We start from the raw sequence: 19,511 nt of genomic DNA on the forward strand, positions 1-19,511 counted from the left end.
TATAATTTATCTTTGTCTCAACTCAGTACTTCATGTGATTAACTCCATCTGGTCACCTAAAGGAAATTTGAACAGGCGCAAAAAAAGTAAGAATAAAATTACCAATATCGGCATTGGGGGGCGGGGGGCGCTTTCCGTGTCCCAGGCACTGTATTGAGCATTTTTCCTGGGTTTTATTTGGGGACTGGTGAACCTGGATGAGAAAAAAAATGTTTAAAATCTCTAACCTTTACCTGAAATTGAGCATAGTCTTCACGTATGAATGTAAGCAACAAGTTACAGTCGGGAGAGAAGCAGCTGTGGCTTTGTCGCCAGGAGAAGTCGCAGGTGTTTTCATGTCTCAACCCAGTTGTCACCAGTATCTCCCGCGTAAGAACCTGACGGCAGCTGTCGAGAGGGGTCTTCCTGTTCAGTATATGAATGCCTGGCATTAGCGAGGAAGCTCCACGTGACCGCTGCAAATCACGTCAACGGCGTGGTAACTATTTCGCAGTATAATTGTTTTCCTTGTTACCTACGTTTCGGGTTTGGGGGGCTTTTAACACCAAAATCTGGAGAAGGGCTCCAGGGCCTCCGTCAGCACCAAGGGGGAGGCCGCCCCGCCCGAGCCTGGGCCGAGCCCTGGCGCTGGCCGTCCCCTTCCGCCCGGACCTCCCTCCAGGAGCCGGGCCCGAAGCCCCAGCCGGGTCTGCGCGGGGCCGAGCGGCAGCGCGGGGGGAACTGCCCGCTCGCACCCCCGGCCGCCGGGGAACCACCGCGCCGTCCCGCCCGGCCAGCGAGCGGGGCCACCGAGAGGCGGCCCTCCGAGCGGCCTAGAGGGGCCCCGGAAGTGAGTCCGCGGTGCGGCCGTGTCCCCAGGAAGTTCCGGTAGGGCTTCCGTCCGTCATTCCTGTGGCCCGGCCGGGAGCCATGGAGGGGCCTGGCGGGGAGCGGCGTTTCCACAGTTGAGACTGGACGGTACGGGGAGTGAGTGTCCCTCCGTCTCCTTCCCAGCCCCCGCGGGACCAGTGCCTCCGTTGTGGAGATTATTGACACATGTGGTTATTGACACATGTGATTATTGATACATGTGATTATTGACAACTCTGGGCCTCTCAGGCTGTCTCAAGCCAGACACCAAATTCCCAAATGTTTATGAACTAGGGCGTTAGTTTATGACTTTTCAGAGAGGCAGTAAGTGCCCAATGGATCGGAAAAGTGGTTTAAAGGCGGATTTACGTTTTCTTAACTTGCCCTTTCCCACTTCAGGGATGTTTCTGGCTAAAAAATTGGCGTCCTTGAACGGAAGCAATGTTCCTCCTAGTTTTATGTTGTTGAAGACATACTAGCGCTCTGAGTTCCATGACCACTTTCCCCTGCAATTTACTGTCCTTTCATTACTACCCTTCCTTGTTGGAAATTACAACTGCTTGGCTTGCAGAATATTTTCATTCCTTGCATTTAAAGTGAAATGGGGATAGTAATATTGAATTCATAGTCATGGAATAAAATTATGCTTATAAATCATTGGGCAGACACAGTCCTTGGCAAACAATAAACACATTTCCACTTCAAATTCACCCTTTTGCTTTTACAAAGCAAATTCACCTTTTGCAAAGAAAAATTCACCCTTTGCAAAGCAAATTTTTCCACTAAAATAATTTCAAAAGCTTTGTAACAAAAATCTTATGCAAAGTTGTTGTTTAAATTAAATATTTTATTGCATGAATATAGTAATAAACATAAAATACTTTTTAAATGTCAGAAATACTTATAATTTCCCTTATAGTGGATTTCCCACCCACTTGTGGCAATTTCATATACATATTCATAAATTGTGACAATTCTCAGGCGTAATAGTTGCTACAGAATGATTAATAACATTTCTTAAACATTCATGGTTTGAAGGATCTGCCAAAATATTTCTTGTGCAGAACTTAACCTTTGAAAAGACTTCTTCAGTGGACCTCATCATTGGAGAATATGGTTGCAGGAATAGTAAGGAATGCCTCGTCTCACCAACGAGATCACGTACTTCCTGGGTTTGTCGAGGCTTACATTGTCCAAAACCAACCACACATTCTCCAAGTGATCTTCATCCAATTTCCACAGTAATCTTCGGAGAAATTAGCAAAAAAAAAAATATTTGAAGTAACTGAGGATTTGCAAAAGGGTGAATTTGAAGTGGGAAACCTGTATTTAACTGGTCTTTCTCCTTTAACTCTTCCCCCCTTACACACACAGCTCATGCATCAGCCACATACATACCTTAGATTGTGTCATTTCTCTGTTCAAAATTCTAATGGTATCCTATCACAGAGAAAAATCAAGCCTGGGGAGTCATCCATTGTTCTGGCCCCTGGCCATCTCTGCAACCATATCAATATCAATATCACTCTTACCCTCACTCCGATTCAGCCACTCCTGCCTCCTGGCTCTTCCTCAGCATGTCTAGTTCCACCTCACCTCTGCATTTGCTATTCTCTCCGCTGGAATGCTTTCCCCTCATAGTCACATCTCTTGCTCTCTTATTTCATTAAGTGCTCTGTTACAGAATTTACCAGGCAACCGGAAAATACACAAGGAGTACTCAGAGATTCAGGAAAAACCCATTTATTTTCAGGTGTACTAGTACAGTGACTCAGGGGAGTCTGTTTCTCCAAACCCTGAGTGATGAATATGGAGGAAGCTTTCCCTTTAGGCCCTTTAGTTTCTTTGTCCCCCAATATGGCAGGCTTCTGGACCTTTCATGGACTCTGCGAAAAGCCCCGTGTTTGGAATGGGGGACGTGAGATTACACCCAAAGGCCTGGCCTGGCGCCAGTGCTGATACCCCCTCTGGGGGTTGTGTATGGTTCCTGGTCTATGGCCTCTGTAAAATGGGATATTCTGGGAAACAGGTTCTGCAAGACAGGACAGGCATCAAAGGAGTTCATTATCAGCCAGCAAGAGTGTGGGTTGGAAGGCAGCTTCCTGGCACAGGCACAGATTGCTAGCTGCCCCCAAATGTCTTACCTTCCCCTTCACGCTACTGGAATATCACCTGACCACCCTATCAAAGTAGCACCACTTACACGTTTACGTCCCCTGTCACATAAGTGTGTGTATTTCCTACCGCACTCACCCCACTAGAATATAGGCTTGGTAGAAGCAGAAACTTTGTTTTGTTCACTGTTGTACTTCCTACCCACTCCCTGGGCACCTGGACAATATCTAGCATTAGAAAAAGGAAAAATGGTATATGGTGGTAAAGAAACAAAATTGTTTGCATATTCAGAATAATCCATGATTGTCTATGTAGAAAACCCAAAAGAATATACAAATATAAGAATTAATGAGAGGTTAGCAAAGTTGCTGGATACAAAAATCAACTTTTGCTAAAAACAAAATGTAGTTAACTAAAAATGTGCCATATAAAATAGAATAAAAAAGTATGTATAAAGTCCCTAGGAAATATTAACAAAAGAAGATATTCATGGAGAAAATTATAAAACTTTATTGAAAGACATTTAAAGATCCTAAATAAATGAAGCTATACTAGGTTCATAGATTGAAAGACTCAACACTGTAATTTACAAGTTCAATACAAATCCAATAAAATTCCAACACATTTTTGTTTGTTTGATTTAGAACTTGCCTAGCTAAACATAGTCAAGACACTCCCAAGGAAGAAAACTTTGGTGGAGGTGCTGGGGGTGGGGGTTGGATTTGTCCTGAGATATCAAGATTTTTTTAAAAGTTGTAGTACTCAGGATAGTATAGCACGGCCACAGGTTAGACAAACTGGCCGGTCAGTTAAACTAGAAACCACCATCAGATCCCCGCCTCCCCCTCCACACACACAGAAACTTGATTTATGAAAGAGCAGTGTTACCGATCAGTGGAGGAATGGATAAACTTTTCAAAAAATGGTGCTGGGATGACCCCCTTCCTCAGCGGCTCCTCCTCCCGCAGCTCTGCCCCCTTCCTCTCGGGCGGGTGGTGGGGGGCCGGCGGCTCTCCTCCCGCGGGCTCTGCCCGCTTCCTCAGCGGCCCCTGGAGAGGTTTACGGAACAAGACACAAAAAGTGTAAGCCACAAAGGGGAAGACGGACAGGTTTAATGACGTTAAAACTCAAATTTGAGTATCTTAAAATTAATAATCTGTGTATATAAAAATCTAGCATGAAAATGTAAACAGGTAAGTTTCAAGCTGGGCAAAGATATCCATAACACATGTAGCTGACAGAGAATTAGAGTCCAGAACATGTACAGAATTCCTAACGATCGACGAGAAAAGGACAAAGTGAAGATTCGAAGACAATGGGCGGTTAACAAGCCTTCTGAGAAGAAACAATGGCGACTGAGCACATCAAAATGTTTTCTTCTCTTTCTTCCTGGGCCTGTCTCCACTGTCCACGGACCAAATCCCACTTCATCCAACATGCACCCCCCGCCCCCCAAGAAAACAACAAAAGAGCAAACCGAGGCCGTCCTCACTCCCTTCCGGCGCCCGGAGGCCCGTGGTGGCCGCATCCTTTGGGTTCTCCGTGGGCGCGGGTCTCGGTCCCGCCTGTCACCGGCCCCCGCCCCCTCCGCCTCCCACTGATGGCGAGCGGGCCGGGCGGAGGGAGGGCCTGGGAGGTTGGTAAGGCCGCGCTTAGGGCAGTGAGCATGGGGTGTCCACCTTCTCTACAAAAGCCTAAGCGGCATTACCACCCAGAGACCGGACAGCGGGTCGCTATGACCGCACTGGCCACCAGGGGGCGCGCTCAATGCAGGAGCTGACCCCAGGGAGCCCCTCAGCTACAAGCCGGCTGGCAAGCCCCTGGGTGTTGGCGGGAGCCGCTCCCCGACATCCCGGAGGGCCCCCGGGCTGCTCAAGGGCGCGGGCCGGGCTGAGGGTCCCCCCCCCCCCCCCCCTCCCCGGCATGAATGTCCGGCTTGGGCCTCTACAGGGCAGAGGTGACATGGTGTCAGCTACCCCCCCACCTCCCTGCCCCCCAACACACACACACACCTCCCCCAAGGAAATGTGGGGAGGCCGCAGCCCCGTGCCCCTGGGGCTGAGGGTGTGCGGACCCCGTGGCACTGCCCTCCACCCGCGGGGTCCCGGCACCTGCAGTCTCGGAACCCGGGGGCTGTCTCGGAAGCGGCGCCTGGACGTGTCTCCGCGGAGCCGGGCACAGACCCGGCGCCGGCCCCCGATCGCCCACGTCCCGCCCCGGGGTCCGCGGGTCCCTCCCCGCGTTCTGGGGGGACACGTGTCTGTCCCCGAGAACATCCCGCCCGCCCAGGGCCGCGCTTCAGCCGAGTCGCCTGTTCACCCACCAGCCGGACTCCTCCGCCTCGCCCTCCGGCCTCTCGACTCCTTTCGCTTTTGGGGGCCGTTTGCGTTCACGGGGTTTAGGAAACGGGGGGCTGGGGGGCGGGGGATCTGGAAGGAGGGACGGGACGGGCCTCCCCTGCGCTGAGCCGCAGGCTTCGACCACACAGTCACCACGTGCACGCGGGCGGCGGGCCCGGCCTCACTGCGGCCCCGGGTGCAGGAAAGAGGGGGCACCCTGTCCCCCCATCCGCCCAGCGGCCTCACTGCGGCCCCGGGTGCAGGAAAGAGGGGGCACCCTGTCCCCCCCGCCAGGCCTGGGGCCCCGGGTGCAGGATAGAGGGGGCACCCTGTCCCCCCGCCTGGCCTGGGGTCCCGGCCTCACTGCGGCCCCGGGTGCAGGAAAGAGGGGGCACCCTGTCCCCCCGCCTGGCCTGGGGCCCCGGCCTCACTGCGGCCCCGGGTGCAGGAAAGAGGGGGCACCCTGTCCCCCCGCCAGGCCTGGGGCCCCAGGTGCAGGAAAGAGGGGGCACCCTGTCCCCCCGCCTGGCCTGGGGCCGCAACTAAAAACATCTTGGACCCAGGGGAGCCGGGCCCCGCTTCCTGTGCTGCCGACAGGGCCCCCCCGAGGGCACAGAGCGCGGGCCCGAGGGGCAGGGAGGGGGCCCCTCATCGCCGCACACACGTCAGACGCCCCATCCCGTCCGGCGCCCCGGGCACCGCAGCGACCGGCTCCGACCCTCAGAAACGGGGTGGAAACCGGAGGAAACGCGTCCGACGGGGACCCCGCGGACAGGGGGGAGCCGACCCGCTTCCCCCCACCGCGCGGGCCGATCGCGTCCCCGGGGCCCGGCCCAGCGCCCCAGGTCAGAGGTCAACCGGGCAGGTCCCCCAGGCCCTGCACTGCTCGGTCCCTAAACTGGGGGGTCTTTCCGCTTCGGACGGGGGACCCTGGGCCCGTCGCTGTCCCCTGCAAGGCGGTTCCACCAGCAGCACCTCGAACCCCGGGCCCGAGGGACCGCCCGCCGCGACCTCCCCGCAGGGGCTGCGATGGGGCCGCCGCCCCAGGCCGCGCGGAGCGTGGGACCGGAGGCGCCCGGGGGCTCCGCGCTCACCGAGTATCCGGACCGAACCCTCGCAGGACCCGAGGCCGGGATGGGCCAGGAAGGCCGCGAGCCGGGGATGCGCTTCCGGGGGCCCGGCGGCGGCGGCCTCCCGACTCCGCACTCCCGTCAGCACCACAGCCCGGGCGAGCCAGACCGGAAAAGGAGGCACGTGTTATGAGGTCGTGATCATTTAAAAAAATTAAGTAAAATAGGCTTTTAACTGATCAATTACATGGTGAGAAAAACAGTTGTTTCCGCCCGGTTTCGAACCGGGGACCTTTCGCGTGTGAGGCGAACGTGATAACCACTACACTACGGAAACGCGCTGGCGGCTGCCTTCCTGGGGCCGCTGTTCCTCACGCTGGCTCTGCTGGCGGCGCTGGGGCGCATGCGCGGGAGCCTGTGGTGGCGGCCCCTGCCTGTGCGCATGCGCGAGCGCGGGTGTGTGCCGCCCTGTCCTGTCATTTTTTTACTGGAAATGCCCGGATAGGGGAGAACAAAAGAGGGGCTCCAATCGTTACCTGGAGCCTATCATGGTTGCTTCTCAACACGAATTTGTACATTTTAATTGCTTCCCTTTGCCTAAGGTTCCTTCCAACCACCGACCTTCCCCGGAGTGACTGGTGGGGCGGGCGCGCGGGGGTGGGGGTGGGGGTGGGGGTGGGGGACGCGGCCGGAGTGGGCCGCGCGTTGTGGGGCCGCCGTCGGGGGGAACGTCTCCTGCACCAGCCCCTCCGGCTCCTCCGTGGTCGGCGGAGAGAGAAGCAAAATAGAGCTGCGCCCACCGAGCCAGCCAGGAGTCGAACCTGGAATCTTCTGATCCGTAGTCAGACGCGTTATCCATTGCGCCACTGGCCCGCGCGGAAGGCAGGGGCGGCGGCTCGTCTTCATCAAAATCAGCCGGCGGGGCCGGGGAAGCCGGGGGTGCGCGGTCCCCGGGTCTGATCCCTCCCCGCTCAGGCCCTTCTGAGGCAACCACCTGCCGGGAGCACACGGTCCAGGTACCTGTCCCGCACCGACAGGGGGTTGTAATCTGATAGATGGAGCGCCTGAGTTAATCTGAAAAATAGCCATAGTGATCAAGTCAAAACTGCCGACGTACAACTGTCATCCGTTGCCTGTACTCATAATGGAAGGAAACGCCAAGTTTCAGTTGTCACTTGTTACGCAGTCAGAATCACATTCTCCCTCCAAGTCACAGACGACCCAGTTTTCGGTCTCTCTCGCAGCGGATGGAAACGGCGCTGTCCGCACCCCCACGTGTCCTTACAACATGGTCGTGTCCGTGACCCCGGAACCTGCCCCTTCTGCGGCCTCAGGTGATGGAACAGCCAACCCGAGGGCCCTTCCACGGCCCGGATGGTCAGCCTGAGACCGGAGCAGAACATAGAGCTCACACCCCGTTGGAAGTGGTGGCTCCAGGTCCCAGCTTCTCCCAAGACGGGCCCCGGCCTGTGGCACAGCCCCCTCGACGCCCCGCATGTCCGTGCTTCGCCGGCCAAAGGGAACCCCAGCCCGATCCTGTGGGCTGGGCGGTCCTGAGTGTCCGCCGCTCGGCCACGGCCCACCAGGGTGGCTGCGCTGCTGATCATGACGCGGCTCCAAGGCCTCTGACCATTTGATGCTCATCTTATCATAGTAAAGAAACAGGTGCTTATTTCATGGAGTTTCCATCCACCTGTGGGTTGAGTTCGTCGACTTTCAATCTTTTAACAAAAACAAGGCATCTGACAGAGTCATGCTGCCCGTCACGTATGTAGGCGGAAATAAGTGCCTTATGGTGCGACCGAGAAATCCTTAAATATTGGGACAGTTTAGAAATACATGTTTCAGTGTTATCACCATGACAACAGTCAACAAGCAAGACTGCTCCGCATAATTACAGGCTTCATTTGGGAGGAGACTTTCACAGCCATGGCGACAGTTTGTAAGCTGTTCGGAGTTTCACTACAGCTGTTTGTTCAGATTCACGTTACAAAGCAGAGGATAAGCTGGGAACCGCCACAAATACTCACACAAGCCCCCGTGCGAGAGTAAAGGTTCTTGTGAATGCTCTCAGTTTGACATCTTATCACAAGAGATCCTTTGGACAAGAAAGTGTCTCTTCCTGTAGCTCCAGAGGAGCGGGGATCGCTCTTTTCTTTCTTTCCGAGACTAGGTTTTCATTGGGCAGCCTCGTGTTTTTAAGGTGCAGCTCTAGAACTGTGTAAGTTAACATTATAAGCTACAAGCAGCAGGTGGAACCCAAATTTACCGAAAGACCTGCGGTAAGGAATGACTGGAACTTCGATTAAAAACCGTGAGATAGAAAACATAGCTTGCCTCCCGAACGGACCTGTTCTTGGTGCTGGACCTGTTCTGGTGTCAGTGTCCCGGGACCGGAGGAGGCGTGTCTCCGCGTGGACGCGGCCGGTGCCCGGCCCTGGCCCTCTGTCCCCGCGCCCCCGCCGGGAGGCTCAGTTTCCACAGCTGCGCGGTTTCTTCGGTTTCTTCCGTCTGCCGGTGTCCAGGCCGAGCCCTCGCAGGCCGAGGCTCATCTTTCGCGTCTTGGGAAGCATTTGGGTTGCGCCTGACCCTGGCGGAGAAGAAATAAGTAAATGCACCCAATAAAATCAAAGATCTTTCTCTTTCCCCATCGATTTGGACGCGAGCCGGCGTGCTGGCTCCGTGGCTTAGCTGGTTAAAGCGCCTGTCTAGTAAACAGGAGATCCTGGGTTCGAATCCCAGCGGGGCCTTCTCTTTTTCCTTCCGGGTGTGGCTTTCCCCAGTTCAAAAGAGGATGGGTGATCAAAGTGAAATCTTAAGGGTAAATTTTCTCTATGGGGTTTCACAAAACTGTTTTACACGGGTCTGAGGATGGACTTCCTTGTTATTTACAAAAACAGCACGAAGATGAATTTGTTGTTCTTTTGAAGAAAATTTCCATCCTTTCTGTTTTTATATTTTTGTTCCACGTGTATTTTTTCATCAAGTACAAAAGGAACCAGGGAAAGCAGAAGGCAGTCACCGCATTTAAACTACAAGCTATATAACCTCTGATCATTCTCTCGTCTTTCCCACGAACGCCCTTTCACACTCTGCAGGCAATATTTTTAGAACGGAATGCTGGACACAGGTGCTGTGGAGAAGGCTGCAAACACCTCCGTTCATAGCAGCCACTGAAATCCTACCTTATATGTAACATGTGTAAGGGGCTGGGGTGTCTCGCTGCCTGTTCTGAGTTTATCTAGCTGCACACTGAAGATGGGTGGACTTTTCTGAATGGATGTTATACTGCAATGAAGAGAGAGAGAGAGAGAGGGAGAGAGGGAGGGAGAGAGAGAGAGAGAGAGAGAGAGAGAGAGAGAAAGAGAGAGAGAGAGATGAGTAGTTTCTGTGTCTACTAAACCCGGCAAAGGGAGCACTTGGCACGGGGTTTCCACCACAGCCACTTCCGTAATCACACCTCAGAGGTTTCTGAAATCACAGAATCCCTGACTCTGCCCCAGGTGATGAAGACAGGCTTTGGCAAGGCATTTGGCAAGGCGATGTGTCTTCCCTTTTAGAAGATTTGGAAATAAAGCCAGAATTAGCAAGACAATGTCCCTCAGGCACTGGCACCCGTGCCAACCGGAAAGGGTGGCCCAGGTGCATCTGATAAGTCGGCTTCTGGGTGCTTCGTGCCCAGAGGCTAGGGCTGGGGAAGGAAGGACACAGGTGTTTCCTAAGAGCCTGTCACCTGCTCAGTCCTGGGCCTGGTGACTGTTTTCCTTGAAGGGGAAAAGGAAAGTGGGGTGAGGGGCGAGGTTGTGGCGCTGATTAAAATCTGTAACCGGTTCTCTTTCTACTCTCAGCAAGAGGTTCCTGTGGCAGCCCCGTCTGTTCTGGGTGAGGTTTCACATACACATTTCAGGATACGCATTACACATTAAACCAGCAAAGCAACTGCCTGAGGTTCCCAAGTATTTTTTTTTAAGTTAGCTTTTTTCTTTCTTTGACTTTCTAAAAGCATAATTTGAACACAAATGAATACTTTTAAAGCAGGAATAAATCATGTTCTTCTCCCAGCGATAGTGTGGGTGGGTGGCAGGCGGTGGGCAGTGTGGGGGGAGTAGTGTTTGAGGCAGGACGGGGAGAGGACACGAGACTCACACTCTATCCATTCGCGCGGCAGAGCTGGCTGGTCAGAGCCTCTGGAGGTGGCTGTGTCTGGTCCTTGCCTGGGGCGACGCAGGGGGAAGCAGAATTCTCGCTGAACTACGAGGGCCTGCAACAGTGGTTTCCTAAGGTCACCCAGGTTTGTTTGTTTGCTTGCTTCCCGATTCCAAGGCATTCCCATGAAAAGTTTTCCAAACGTTTCCTCCTCCTGGAAAAGTACTTTTAAAATTCCAAGACATGGCTTCACTCATGTGCACCAGAATCACCTTTTAGAGGTGAACATGGAGTCAGCACCCAAATGGGCCGAGGGCGGGCAGCCAGTGGGCACCCGGCCTTTTTGCGAGTCCCTGGGTTCTCCTGAGACAGCAGCCCCGGGGCTGCCTGCCAGGTGAGCCCACCCACTGCTGTCAGGCCCCGATGGGTCCTGGGTAAATAGAACCACAGTAAGCAACATGCCTTCTTTGCTCAGGGGTGCGTGCGTGTGTGTGTGTGTGTGTGTGTGCGTGTGTGTGTGTGTGTGTGCAGTATAGATTTTTATTGATGTCAGAGAGCAAGGGAGAGGGAGAGAGAGATAGAAACATCAGTGATGACAGAGAATCATCGATCGGCTGCCTCCTGCACGTCCCCTATAGGGGATTGAGCCCACAACCTGGGTGTGTGTCCTGAAGGGGAAAGGAACCGTGACCTCCTGGTTCATAGGCTGCCGCTCAACCACTGAGCCATGCCGGCCAGGCCTTTCCTGTGTTTTTGTTCTGGTTCCACTCGTTGCAATAAAGAAAGGAAGGTGCAGCAATCAGACAGACTTATTTATTAGGTTAAGACCACGGGCGACATTGATGCTGAAAGCAGGGAAAGTACAATCTGAGTAGGAGATGTGAGCATGGACAAATGTGCCGCCTGTTGACCAGAGGAGCCTGGGGCATAAGGGAAATGTGAGGACAGACAGGAGCAGTCGGGCTTGCTGTGCTGAGCAGGGACACCTCAATCGGGGACCCAAGGAGAAGGGCGTGGGAGGGAGGCTGTGTGGGGAGAGAGCGCACAGGCCATGGTTTGGAAAAAGGAAGCAGTTGATGCTCAGGGAAAGGGTGTTTGAGGGGTTACACAGGACATTGGGATGACGGCTGAGGGGGCACAAGGCTGAGATAGTGGCTGACAAAGTGGTGATATCCCTGAGGGACGATTCCTAGAACTGCCTCTGAATGGGAGAGAGTCCAGATCATAAGGAGGAGAAGCAGAAACGATGGGGCCCACAGCGTGAGGGTGGAATGGCCCCCAGGCAAGGGAGCAGCAGGTCAGTGCGGAGAGGAACGGGGTCTGAGACACTGCTGTGCACACAACTGTCTAAAATCCTCTTCCCTGTCCACCTCCTGTCCGACACCCTGGCCCTGCTCCTAGTGTCTCTCCTCTACTCCCCCCTCCAATCGCTCAGACTCCATAGCAGCAGGGCTCGTTTCCTCTGCCCTGTAGGACAAGCTTAGGTATTTGAGATACAGGCCTTGACACTGTAGGGGCAGGCCAGATGGTCATCCCTGGCCTACGGTCACTTTCTTCCATCCCAATGTCCCCTCCAGGTTCCTTGATGGGGTGTTAGCCTTGGGTCTTCTGTTTCCAGAATCCTTTGGAGTTTCTGCTTGCCTGTTCCTTCACATACCCCTCCTCTGGACACCAGAATGGTTGTCATCACCCCATGACCATCTAACCTGACCCCATCTCGATCCCTGAGCTGTCTGTTGAGTTTATTTTAAGTCCTTCCCTTTAGAATGTGGCCTCCAGGGGTAGGAGAACAGATGTCGTTGAAGAGTCACCTCCCTGGACCCTGACTATTGGTACAGAAACAGATTAGAAAGGTCCCACACCCCACATTCTCTAGCAGCAGCCACACAACCTTCCCAAGACTAATCCCTATCCAACAGGAAGCCACGGAGCTGGGTGAAGCCTGAGGGGTGAGGGTGGCAGAGAGGGGTGAGAGCAAAGGGAAGCAGCTAAGCTGGGCTCATCCCTAAGGTGCCCCTTGGTTGGCCTGGGTACAGATGAGTTTAGAATGAAATGTGTCTGTGTCCCCAGAGGCAGCATCCTCCCCCAAGGGGGACAGTGGGATCTCCTTGGAGGGGTCCCTGGCATCAGCCTCTACCGTGACTTCCTCCAGCCCATCCGTGACCGGGCAGATGGTCAGGGGCTTTTTGCCAGAGGACCACAAGCAGAAGAAGGGTCGGAGGGGGCCAGAGAAAGAGGCCTTGGAGAACGTGTAGATGTGGGACCCATCCATCATGTTGTAGAAGGCAACGTCTCCTGAGTCATAGTCCAGGAAAATCCCAACCCGACGGGGAGGTCCTGCCAGGGGGAGAGGGGTGCGCAGGGGGGTGAGAGCCCAGTACCCGTTTCCATACAGCTCCACAGCCCAGAACCCATTCTTGGGAGTCATGGGGTCAAATCCTTTCTTCATCACATCCTCCCTGCAGACCCCGATGGCCCAGTCGGTCCTATCCCCCACCTCCACCTCCCAGTAATGCCTCCCAGAGGTGAAGGCCTCCCGCCCCAACACGCAAGGCCAGGAGTCAAATCTCTCCGGCTTCTCGGGCAGTTTCTGACGTTCATCTTCCAGCCGCACAGACTTGGAATCCTCGTGCAGAAAGAGGTGGGGATGGGCAGTGTCTGGGTCCAGAGTCACATCAACTAGATACGGAGAGGAAGTGAGTCTGAGCAGGCATGAATGTGAGAGGCTGCAAGCCCTGTCCTCCTTTCTCCAAAGAGACAGGAGCTGGCAGGTCTCCTCGGAGGAGAGTTGAACTGTTCAGCCTGCTCAGCTGTCTCTATTCCCCTCTTCCCTCGACAGCCACAGGTGATGTACAAGCTGACTGTCCCCAGGGCCTAACACCCTGGCCAGAAGGGCTTGTCTCCTATCCATCTCCCAGGCCACCGTGTGCCTCAAGGAAAAGTTGATGCTATTTGCCACCTTCCCCCCTCTCTATCCTCATCCCTAAAAGGTGTTGGTGCTTTTGTTTCCAACTATTGTAGGACATTGAGTCCCTGGGGGTTGAAGCCTCGGAGCCCTTGAGAGGTTGAGAGCCACTGACCTGCATGCAGTGTAGCTTTCTTCCACTCTGCAATGAGACAGAGAGAGAGACAGTCACTAAAAGGTTTTATAGGAGAGAGCGAGAGTGAGAGAGAGATAGAGAGGGAGAATCTTGAGGGTGAAATAATGACAAGAAGACAGAACTTACTGAGCTCTTTCAGGAGTTTCTCTGGAAAACAAACAGAAATAATGAATGACCTTCTATAGTGGACACGATGAGGCACACAAAGGAGTAGCTGTTACATCATGACTACTCCATTACTGAAACATGATCAATAGTGAAGAACAAGAATTGTGTTGTTTTCTAAGTAATATGCAGGAAGTTCCTATTGGCTTGGATCGTATCTGTAGTCGTTACTGGGAAACCGAAGTAAAAGTGAGGATAGAGCCTCAGGGTGGGTAGTGAGCAAACTTCAGGTCTAATACCTGTTAGAACTGGTTCTGATTCCTCCTGCACCCAAACCTCTGTCCTTGCTCAGATCGAGTATCAGTGGCTCCAGGAGCCCTAGAATCCACTCTGACTTTCAGAATTCCAGAGTCCATATCTTCCCCTGGCAGCTATCCTACAGGACTTGGATCCAACCTCACTCGGATGCACTCCTGACAAGCAGCCTGGATCCTATGACTTACCTGTAGAGCTGAATTCATCCTTCCTCCGCCTGGACCTTTCCTTGTATAGTCTCCAGGTGAAAAATATGGACCCGATGGTCAGAACTCCTAGGACCACTAATATGACAGCCACAGCCACCACCCAGGGAGTCAGCCTTGGGAAGAAAGGAGCTGAAACAAAGAATATTTGTTGCGAAACACTGAGCAAGTCCAGCTCCTCTTCTGGTTCCAAAGGGATTCGGAAGAGGGCATGACCTGGACCTCTCCCTCCCATTCCTTCCAGGGTGAAAACAGCCCTCCAATGCCACTCAGGCTTTTCAGGAAAAAAAAAAGATCTTAGGTAGGAAAAAGCAGAGAAAGAGAGGAATGAAGATGAATAAGAGTCGTTTTGGGACAGAATAAGAAAAAAATGGACGAATTCATGTTGTTATGGAATTTCCTCCTTAATGATCAATGGAGGACCTGAGCCAAGGGCACAGGGAAGTAACCCAGGAAGGGGAAGCGTCACCTCTGGGTGCAACAGCACAGACTCAGTGACCCAGGGAGAAGGAACAGTTCCTGCCTGGACCAGAAGCCCTGTGTGGGGGACCATGAGAAGATTCACTTTCCTGAGGACCCTGGACAGAGCTCTCGCCTGGGATGGAGGAGAAAGGGGTGGAAACAGGAGGGCTTAGTCTTCTTGCTTGCTCAAGGAGTGGGTCTCGGGATCAGGAAGGCCTGCAGGGACAAAGCTTCTCTATCCAAGGTGCATCTCCTAAGAAAACCTGGATTTTCTACAAGGTCTTGGTACAGTTTATGTCTTCAGAATATTTAAAAAATATTTTTATTGATTTCAGAAATGAAAAGAGAGAGAGGGAGAGAGAGAGAGAGAGAAAGAGAGAGAGAGAAACATCAATGATGAGAGAGAATCATCAATCGGCTACCTCCTGCACACCCCACACTGGGGATCGAGCCTGAAACCCAGGCATGTGTTCTGACCGATAATCCAACAGCAACCTCCTGGTTCATGGGTCAACAACGCTCATCCACTGGATCTTGGGGCTAAAATCTTTACTCTGAGTGAAGTTGGTGGGGCTCCCTCATGAGAGTGGGTGGGATTTTAGGTGGAGAAAGTAGACTGCTCTGCCAGGTGGTCACGCTTCACAGAGGAACCCAGTGTTGGGCTCACTGACCTGGTATGAAAATGTCTACTTCCTTCTCCTGGCCAAGGAGGAGGTTCTGGATGCAGCAGGACACGTTCTTCATGGAGGGGTCCCTGATGGTCACGGAAGCCGCCACGGTGAACAGGCCTTCTTCGTCGGGATCCCTAGACTCTGACGTGGAGGAGAACTTCTCTCCCGTGGGTGTCCTCCACTGCACCTGGGGCTCCGGATACCACCCCAGCGAGGTGCACTCCAGCCGGGTCTCCCCATTGTCTTGAAGGTCCATGTGGATGTGAGGATCAGAGCCCAGCGCTGTGGAGAGAGCAGCTGGTCTTACTCCTTCAGGGGACACCCTCTGGAGCCTTAGACCCACAGGGCAGCATAGTTTGGGAAAGGGAAGCACTCGGGGAGGGGGAAGGGGGCTCCTCTCCATACTGCATCACACAAGGAACTGAGGGTCAACACGGGCTTTTCATAACCTCCTCAGAAAGGGGCGCCAGCTCGGCGGGCCTGGATCAGCGGTTGAGCATCAACCTATGAACCAGGAGGTCAGGGTTCCTTCCAGGTCAGGGCACTCGCCCGGGTTGTGGGCTGATCAATGACTCTCTCATCGTTGACCTTTCCATCTCTCTCTCCCTCTCCCTTCCTCTCTGAAATCAATAAACATATATTTAAAAAGAGACGCACACCTCCCGGGAGTCAGGGAGAAGGGCACGCGGTACTCACCGGCCACCCGCAGGAGCACGCGGGCCTCTCCGTGGCCTGGGCCGTCCTCCCGCCGGAAGGAGCAGCGATACTCGCCGTCGTCCGAGGCCTGGACCCCGCGGACCCGGAGCGCCACGCGGCCCTGGGCCAGGCCGTCCAGCACCAGCTCGGCTCGGCCCCGGTACAGGGCCAGCTGCTCGGCGTCCTGCGCGCGCCCGGCCCGGTGCACCAGCACCGCCAGGGCCTCCGGCTCCCGCAGCCACCGCATCTCCAGGGGCGCGGAGCTCAGGTTCGCGGGCAGGTAGCAGGGCAGCTCCGCGTCCGCGCCCACCAGCGCCAGGACCGGCTCCACTGGCCCCGCCACGTCGAAGGGAGCTGCCAGGAACCGGACAGTTAGGCTCCGGGACAGCCAGACACCGGGAGGGCGGAGGACGGATGGGGACCGGGCTCCCCGCCCCAGGGCATCGTCCTACGCCCATTCCTGGGGCAGCCCGCCCACGGCACCCGTTTGGGCCCAGGCTGAGCCTCCAGGGAGAACCGAATGGGGTCGTTTCTGTTTACCCTGCGGCCAGGGACAGCGGGGAGACCCACCTGCGTCCACGGGACCTGCGTGCAGCCCGCGCAGATGCAGAAGCAGGAGGGTGAGCAGACACCCCCCGAGGCAGGGGCTGGGGAAGGCGGCCATCACCCTCCTCTGCTGCAGTCAGTGGGGAGCTTGGCCTAGAAGACAAAGGGCAGTTCTTTCCCCCTCAGAGGCGCCAGGCCTTGCACAGGCCGCCCCCCACCCCCATCCCACCCCGCTACACACACACACACACACACACACACGCACACACACACCCCGGCCATCCGCCCACCCAACACCCTAAAAGAACACAATGGGCCCTACAACCCTGAGGAGACAGGAGGTGGGAGCTGTGAGACAGTGTGCTCGGGAAGGGGTGCCTGTGAAGGAAGGAATCTTGGAAGCACTGTTCTACAAAAGCCCTCTTCTTCCAAAGGCAGTGATTTGTATTTGCTTTAGCAATGATGACAGAGATAACGCGATAGAGGCAGAGGTGGGCACCCGGGAATGAAGAGGAAAAAGAAGAGGTTGGAGAAGGACAGGGAAGGCTCTGAGAGAGCTAAGGGCGTGCAGCGCCCGGGGCCAGAGGGAGGAACATGCCTCCTGGCTGAGCGGGATCTGGGCACCCACCTGGCTCCTGGGAGGAAAGGGCACCTGCCAGGCACTGCCACCGAGTGAGAAGGCTGGGCGCGCCCCGGGGCCAAGTTAAAGCCACAGAGGAGGAAGGGGCAGTGCCCTCAGGAGTGCCTGCCCCCACCCCATCCCCGACGTGTTTGCTTTGGAAAGGAGTTTTCCAGCGACAACGGGAAACATCTGCTGCTCAGAGAACAGGGTCTACGCCAAAGCACTGGGCTAACTAAATGGGCAGAGTGGACAGGGAAGGGGGCAAGAGAACGCTGGGAGGAGACGGGAACCTCCGCTCCTTCATCTCTAAAACGGGAATATGGTTAATAACAACCTTATTCAGAGAGGTAAAGCACAAAGCTTACAGTAGGGACATAGAAGAGGGTGTGACTTGTATTTTTTTTTGTATTTTTTTATTATTTATGTGGGCTGAGAATTCCAAGTAGGCTGTACGTACCTGTGTGTGATTCGGTTTTTAGGGCCCCAGGGTTGCAATTCCTATTCAAGGTTAAGCCTCTTATTGTTATGGAAAAAGAATATGGAAAAATGCTTTTTAAAAAGTAGAAATCACCCATAATGTCACCGACTAATGATAACCTCTACTCACATGTTAGCATCTTCCATCCCAGGGTTTACTTTACGTGCATGTGCATCAGAAAACAGAACTGATAAGGCTTTCGCATAATTTGAAGGGTGGTTAACAGTTATATCATATTGTAGGTTCTTACAGTTCCCAAGACTGTGGGCATCTTGTTTTTTTTGCCTATTATACATAGTACATGTTACAAATAGGCTTTGTCCATATCTTTGATAACTTCCTGATATGCTTTCTGATCAGTTCCAAGAAATGTAGTCATTGGGTCCAAGGGGATGAGCAGGCCGCCCAAGTTCCTTCCTGGAATGCTGAATCTGTCTCACTATCAACAGAACGTCCTCCTCACCTAACGCTGCTTGCACCACTGAAGTGGATCAAGCTGTGATCTTACCATGCTTTTATTTATTTATTTTTTAAAAATATTTTTATTGCTTTTAGAGAGGAAGGGAAAGAGAAACATCAATGATGAGAGAGAATCATGGATCGGCTGCCTCCTGCACACCCCACACTGGGGATGAAGCCTGCAACCCTGGCATGTGCCCTGACTGGGAATCAAATGGTGACCTCTTGGTTCCTAGGTTGACACTCACCCACTGAGCCATGCCAGCCGGGTTTACCATGTATTTATGTAATAGCGAGGTTGGTCACTTTTCATATTATCCACTCAATATTTTCCGGAAGTGAGCTCTTCAGGACAACCACTCATTTGTTTCCTAGACAGACACATTCTGGTGCTGTTTCATACCCATTTGTATGAGCTTTTTTAAAATAAATTAAAGATGTCAGCTCTGTATTATATTTGTGGCAAAAATCCTTCATTACCACAGTTTAGTCCTGGACTTCTAATTGGGAATATGATGAAGACCAGACAAATGATTGACCCACCAGACTGCTAGGAGAGTGACTTCCCAAATGCAAATCTGATTATTTCACGTTTTGCTTAAAAATCCCTACATATGCCCAGCTGGTGTGGCTCAGTGGTTGAACATTGAACCATGAACCAGGAGGTCAGGGTTTGATTCCTTGGTCAGGGCACATGCCTGGGTGGTGGGCTTGATCCCCAGTGTGGGGCTTGCAAGAGGCAGCTGGGATCACTGACTCTCTCATAATTGATGTTTCTGTCCTTCTCTCCTTCTCCCTTCCTCTCTCTGAAATCAATAAAACATATATTTTTAAAATCTCTACAAATCTCCTTAGTGACCCCAGCACCAAGTTCAGGCACCTTAATCAGGGCAAGAAAATGCTGTAGGATTGAGTGTCCTGCTTTCTTCCTCTCCTCTATTTTCTCCAAGGGCCTACACACCCACCGGAGGAATTTGGGTGGACATGTGGTTGTCTCAACCTGCAACCCCCTCTCAGGCCTTAAGATGGTAGTGTTGTCTCCCTCTCCTCCCGGCTGCTGGCTTTCCATGAATGGTGGGGATGCCCTGGAGAGGGCTCTGGCTCAGGGTTTTAGGTTCGTCTTCTTTGCATGTGGCCTAATCAAGCTAAGACAAAAGACTGGGTGAGGGCATCACGGAGGGCACTGTGTTCTGTGGCTCCTTACTCAGCATTGAGCCCGCTGCTCTTCTCAGGGACCCACACTGTTGGCACTCTGGTAATAATCAGATAGGGCCCAGTGATAGGTTGGCATGGTAGCAATGACATCAATCCCCATTGACCAAGCCCATGTT

General features: G+C 53.6%; 1 protein-coding gene and 3 non-coding genes across 4 annotated transcripts; 1 reads left to right on the forward strand and 3 right to left on the reverse strand.

Annotated features, from left to right (window-relative positions):
* Positions 1–6,637: 6,637 nt before the first annotated feature.
* Positions 6,638–6,710, reverse strand: TRNAV-CAC (transfer RNA valine (anticodon CAC)). Its single transcript has one exon. It is a non-coding gene; the product is annotated as a tRNA-Val (tRNA).
* A 463-nt stretch (positions 6,711–7,173) lies between these two features.
* Positions 7,174–7,246, reverse strand: TRNAR-ACG (transfer RNA arginine (anticodon ACG)). Its single transcript has one exon. It is a non-coding gene; the product is annotated as a tRNA-Arg (tRNA).
* A 1,803-nt stretch (positions 7,247–9,049) lies between these two features.
* On the forward strand, positions 9,050–9,123 carry TRNAT-AGU (transfer RNA threonine (anticodon AGU)). Its single transcript has one exon. It is a non-coding gene; the product is annotated as a tRNA-Thr (tRNA).
* Positions 9,124–11,333: 2,210 nt separating this feature from the next.
* On the reverse strand, positions 11,334–17,288 carry BTN1A1 (butyrophilin subfamily 1 member A1). The gene is made up of 8 exons (XM_070396083.1): positions 17,250–17,288; positions 16,661–16,774; positions 16,076–16,429; positions 15,380–15,661; positions 14,229–14,378; positions 13,747–13,767; positions 13,600–13,626; positions 11,334–13,198 (listed from the first exon to the last, which is right to left on the reverse strand). Exons 2-8 carry the CDS (start codon positions 16,737–16,739, stop codon positions 12,525–12,527), a joined length of 1,587 nt encoding a protein of 528 aa, XP_070252184.1. The 5' UTR covers positions 16,740–16,774; positions 17,250–17,288; the 3' UTR covers positions 11,334–12,524.
* Between the last annotated feature and the right edge of the window lie 2,223 nt (positions 17,289–19,511).

The sequence above is a fragment of the Myotis yumanensis genome, unplaced genomic scaffold (assembly GCF_028538775.1).
Source record: "Myotis yumanensis isolate MYYU_CA2020_CCGP unplaced genomic scaffold, mMyoYum1.0.hap1 SCAF_17, whole genome shotgun sequence".
Classification (NCBI taxonomy): Eukaryota; Metazoa; Chordata; class Mammalia; order Chiroptera; family Vespertilionidae; genus Myotis; species Myotis yumanensis.